The sequence below is a fragment of the Prosopis cineraria genome, unplaced genomic scaffold (assembly GCF_029017545.1).
Source record: "Prosopis cineraria cultivar Desert tree isolate PC_DT_omini unplaced genomic scaffold, ASM2901754v1 PC879, whole genome shotgun sequence".
NCBI lineage: Eukaryota > Viridiplantae > Streptophyta > Magnoliopsida > Fabales > Fabaceae > Prosopis > Prosopis cineraria.
In genome coordinates this window covers 17637-22187 of record NW_026556204.1, presented here as the reverse complement: position 1 = coordinate 22187, position 4551 = coordinate 17637, and the positions used below count along the sequence as shown (strand labels likewise).

The following is a 4551-nucleotide window of genomic DNA, read 5'->3' as shown; positions in this document are numbered from 1 at the left end:
ATGGTTTAGTTGTTATGTACATTTTATATGTTTTTCTTTAAGGTTAAACTATTTTTAGTCCATCAAACATCTAAATAAGAAGGCATCTCTCCTTATCATGTATACATAGCAAAACTACCATTTTAAATTATAACATTTTAATTTCTTTTTTTTTTAATTCCACTTCTCATTTTTCAAAGCATCTTTGATTCATCAAAACAAACTTATCACTTATCAAAGATCAATCATCGTCCTAAGTGCATACAGTAGAGTTCCATGAATAACCTCGCAACAAGAAACAAAAAGCAAGCTCATATTAACCAAACCCACCCAAGAACCGACCCACCCACCAACCCGAACCCGAGAAAAACGATCATCACAATGGCGCTTAACTCAGATTCCGATGGCTGCACCACAGACTTTGGTGCTACAATCATAAGGCAACTTGTCAAAAATCCATTGGTCAGCCCAAGCACAAATGTCAGAACCACAATTGGTCCCTCTGATTTAAGCCACTTCGGTCCATGAAGACAAACTATGAACAGAGGATAGAACAAGAACCTAGAAATGCAAGCCCACGTTGCCGTTTTGATTGATTTCACAATATAAAACGCAGTCAAACACTTCCCCATAAGATCTGCTATATTATAAACTGATATAAGCAAAATAGGGTACCAATCCTTGAATAGCTCGGACACAAGATCTTCTGCAATGAATCCAGGGAAGATGGAGAGAGTCACTACATAGATTATGAAGATTCCGAAAGTATGACACCTGATCTTCGCCGCGATGGCCCAGAACCTCGGCGCTGAAGAACACAGCGAGTTCCCAACGATGACGATGTCCGGAATGCCGTGGTGGAGATAGTATTGTTGCATGACCGGTAACTTGAACTGCAAGTTGCAGAAGATGATGCAACAGAGGAGGAAGATGGTGGCGGCGATGAAGTACAAGTGGGCACTTGTTTGGAGGCCTTTGGGTGTTTGAGGGAGGGAGGCCTTTGTTATGATCCTCAAGATTGAAATTATAATGCCTGCAATGGCAAGAAAAGATATGCTTTATAAAAAATGACAATTAAAAACCTCATGAAACCATTAATTATAATTAAAAATTTTAAATTATTAAAATCCCAATAATAAACCATGATCTTATTTAGAATTAAAAATATGTGAGTTTGTAAAATTATCTTTGGGTACTGAAATTATTATTATGGGTGGGACTGTTATTAATCTCAATTGAAAAAATCAAGATTTATATTTAGAAATGAGATTAAGAATACTCTCAACTCATCATAATAGTAATTTCAGTAATCCCATTCCATAATATTTGGGATCTTAGTTTTTTTTATTGAAATTAACACTAATCCTCACTCATGATAGTAATTTCAGTAATATCTTTTCTTAATTTTCTAACTAGTTTACCAATATATTGACAAGCATAAAAATTCACAAGTAATTAGTTTCACATTTAGAAGTGACTTTTGTAAATTAATTTTCAAATGAGTGTCATATATTCATATGTACCTTTCAAAAGTCTCATAAGTGGCCTTTAGTTTCATACTGAAAAAAAAAAACTCATTTTTAATTGTGGATTTTGATTTTTTCAATTAAGATTAATAATAGTTTCAATTCATTATAGTAATTTCAATAGTGCCTTTTTTCATTTTTCAAGTGAGGGTAATTTTATAAACTCATATATATTTATAATTACAAATAAGGACCATGGTCCATTATATTATTAGGATTTCAATAAATCAAGATCCCTAATTATAATTAATAATTTTATGGGATCCTTAACTGTCATTTTTCCTATGTTTTATTTCTTTCCTCTTATACTAAAAGGTGTTTTATTTTGCAAGTACGAAACCTTAAGTCTCTCAAATTTGATCTAATAATTGATTTAGTGTTTTAAGTTTAATTTTTGTTACTGTGATCCCTTGTATTTTTTGAAATCATCATATTAGTTCTTTAAGTTTTAAAACACTAATTGACTCTTAAATTAATTAATCTTATGTGTAAAGTATATTGATAAGTTAACATGTATATACAGGTAAAATGAGAACAAATTAGCTTTTAAATCAGTTTAATTTTTATTATTATCATTACATCCATTTTGTTATTTTGTATTTTAAAATTTATGAGTCTATTTTTCCTTTACCTAAATAATTATATATTTTAATCTACGTGTCTACCATCAATATTCTATTATTTATATTAGTATATTTTAATAGTATTATCTTGTATTTAAATAATAAGAATCAAATTAATAATTAAAATAAATTTAAAAAATTAAATTAGTAAAAAATAAATTTAAAATAACATATTAATAATTAAAGCAAATTTGACGAATTAAAATTTTTATTTATTTATTTATTTTGTGGGGCTAAAGTTTGAAACTGATTGCAGCAATATATGGTCAATTAAGTAATGAGAGAAACGACTTTAGTTTAATCACGTGACTGTTCATTCTTCGTGGACACAATGATATTTTTTTGTTGGTGACACAGTGAAAATATTTTGGAGAAAAACACGTGAATAACTGAAGGATAAAAAAAAAACATGGTCTTATTTTATATTTTTTTTGGAGGTTTTCCAAATGTCATTCTCTTATATATTTGCTGGGACTAAATTATTGATCGGTAATTGGGTGGAGTGATAAATATGACACAGACATTTAATTTATTTTCAGAATTAAATATGTAGTTTTTTAAGACTAAAAAACAAATTACAAAGTCATTTTATACATTAAAATAAAATCAATGTTTACAGTTTCATTATTAACATGTATTATTACAATCTTTTGGAAAATTTTAAGTTAATATAAAATATAAAATATAAAAAAAATGAAAGAAGTTAAATATCACTCGTAAGATGCATACTTTTTTATCATCTTGGGATTTTGTCTAAATGCATTGAGTTAACTCTAATTTTACTGTCACAATAAAAAAATCACAGTTTTTTTAATCAGGCAAAAAAAAAAACCTATTTTACTAAAGGTTAAAAGAAAACCTCATAAGTGTTATTAAAAAAAACCCTGATAAGATGTATACCGAGAATATATAATTAATTTCAGTAAAATTTTAAAAAATCAACGAAATTCAATTTTTAAATTATTCAGAATTGGCTTCGTATCTTCCTCCGTTATATATCCAGCAGAGAAAGACAGATCTTCCTGTTCAGAATAGAAAGACCACAAAAAGGAAAAAAAACCAAAAGAAAAGAAGAAGACTTTAAAGGCTTTTTTACTTCTGTTTTTTAAAACAAAAAATGTTTTTTTTAAAAAATAAAGAAAATTCATTAATTTGAGTAATTGCTTTAGATTTAAATATTTCCAAAACTATTCTCACTTATTGCTTTTAAAAATAAAAATGAAGATATTCTACTCTTTTTTATTTTTAAAGCACATTACATTTGAATATTTGAAAGTGGTGAGTGATGACCAGCAACTATCATATATTACTATATCATTAACTACTCATCACCATTTTTTAAATTTTAAAAATATTTTTCAATTGATATAATTAAAAGTATTTTTTATTGTTTTGTTGAAAAAATTAGTTTTAAAAACTATATTACCAAATAATATTAAAAAAAAAAAAGGAACACACTCAAACAGCACTTGAATTTGTGAAGCTACACTTACCTGAGGAAGCAGTTCCAGCAAAAACCGCTTGCATATACTGTTTTGGCAGCTTGCCAGCCGAACCTACCAAACTCCCCCCGACCAATCCATCGGCTATCCCGCAAATGATCACCGCCGTGACAGTTAGGCCGTACGCCCCGCTCGGCCTTGAGCCGCCGCCGCCATCGCCACCACGGCTGCAGCAGCCAGCCGCAGAAGCCCAGTCAATTACAGGTGGCACCATGAGAGAGAAGACAAACAACGAGAACCCCAAGTTCATCCTCAACCTTAAGCTTATCTTACTCCAAGCTCTCGGCCAGCTCATCATCACGAAAAGAACCAGCACAGAAGATGTCATGTAAGCCACAGAGAAAACCTTCTCCGTGTGCTTCTTCGGATAGAGGTAGCTGAAGTAATCGACGGCGGTGATGAGCGCATTCCAGGGCAGCAAGTTTCCGGCCCCGAGGAAGAAGTGAATGATGTAAGCGAATCTGTAAGGGTCTTGAACGACAGCGTCGTTTTGACAATGATCAGACGATGACGACGATTTTTTCATTGGAAGTTCCATCTTGTGCTGCATCGATATTAACTAGTTGGAGACTATTTGAGAAATTGCATGTGACATTATGAGAGAGACAAGTTGGTTGACATCTGAGATTAAAAGAGGAGGTCGTATATATGCGAATGATCTTGGGGTTGGAGATGGAGAATAGTGACTGTGGGGCCAGCAATGGATGGGTGATATTAGATATACCCTTTGGGATAGTACACTTACACATGGGTTAAGCTTAGCTGTCTCATCCGCCTTACCGTATATTTGGCGCATTACCCTGGGCTGATGAGCTTGCCTTATAAAAAAAAAAAAAATTTAAGTGAGTTAGATCTAGAGATTTGTCAGGATTAAGATATATCTTTAAATTTAAAGAATATTTATAAAAGTTCTTATAAATT

The 4551-nt window shown here is 31.2% G+C and overlaps 1 protein-coding gene across 1 annotated transcript; it reads right to left on the bottom strand.

The window, feature by feature from the left end:
- Positions 1-246: 246 nt before the first annotated feature.
- On the bottom strand, positions 247-4229 carry LOC129298666 (equilibrative nucleotide transporter 8-like). Its single transcript, XM_054937085.1, has 2 exons — positions 3622-4229; positions 247-1012 (listed from the first exon to the last, which is right to left on the bottom strand). The coding sequence occupies exons 1-2, from the start codon at positions 4178-4180 to the stop codon at positions 291-293; spliced, it is 1281 nt and encodes a 426-aa protein (XP_054793060.1). The 5' UTR covers positions 4181-4229; the 3' UTR covers positions 247-290.
- Positions 4230-4551: the final 322 nt, after the last annotated feature.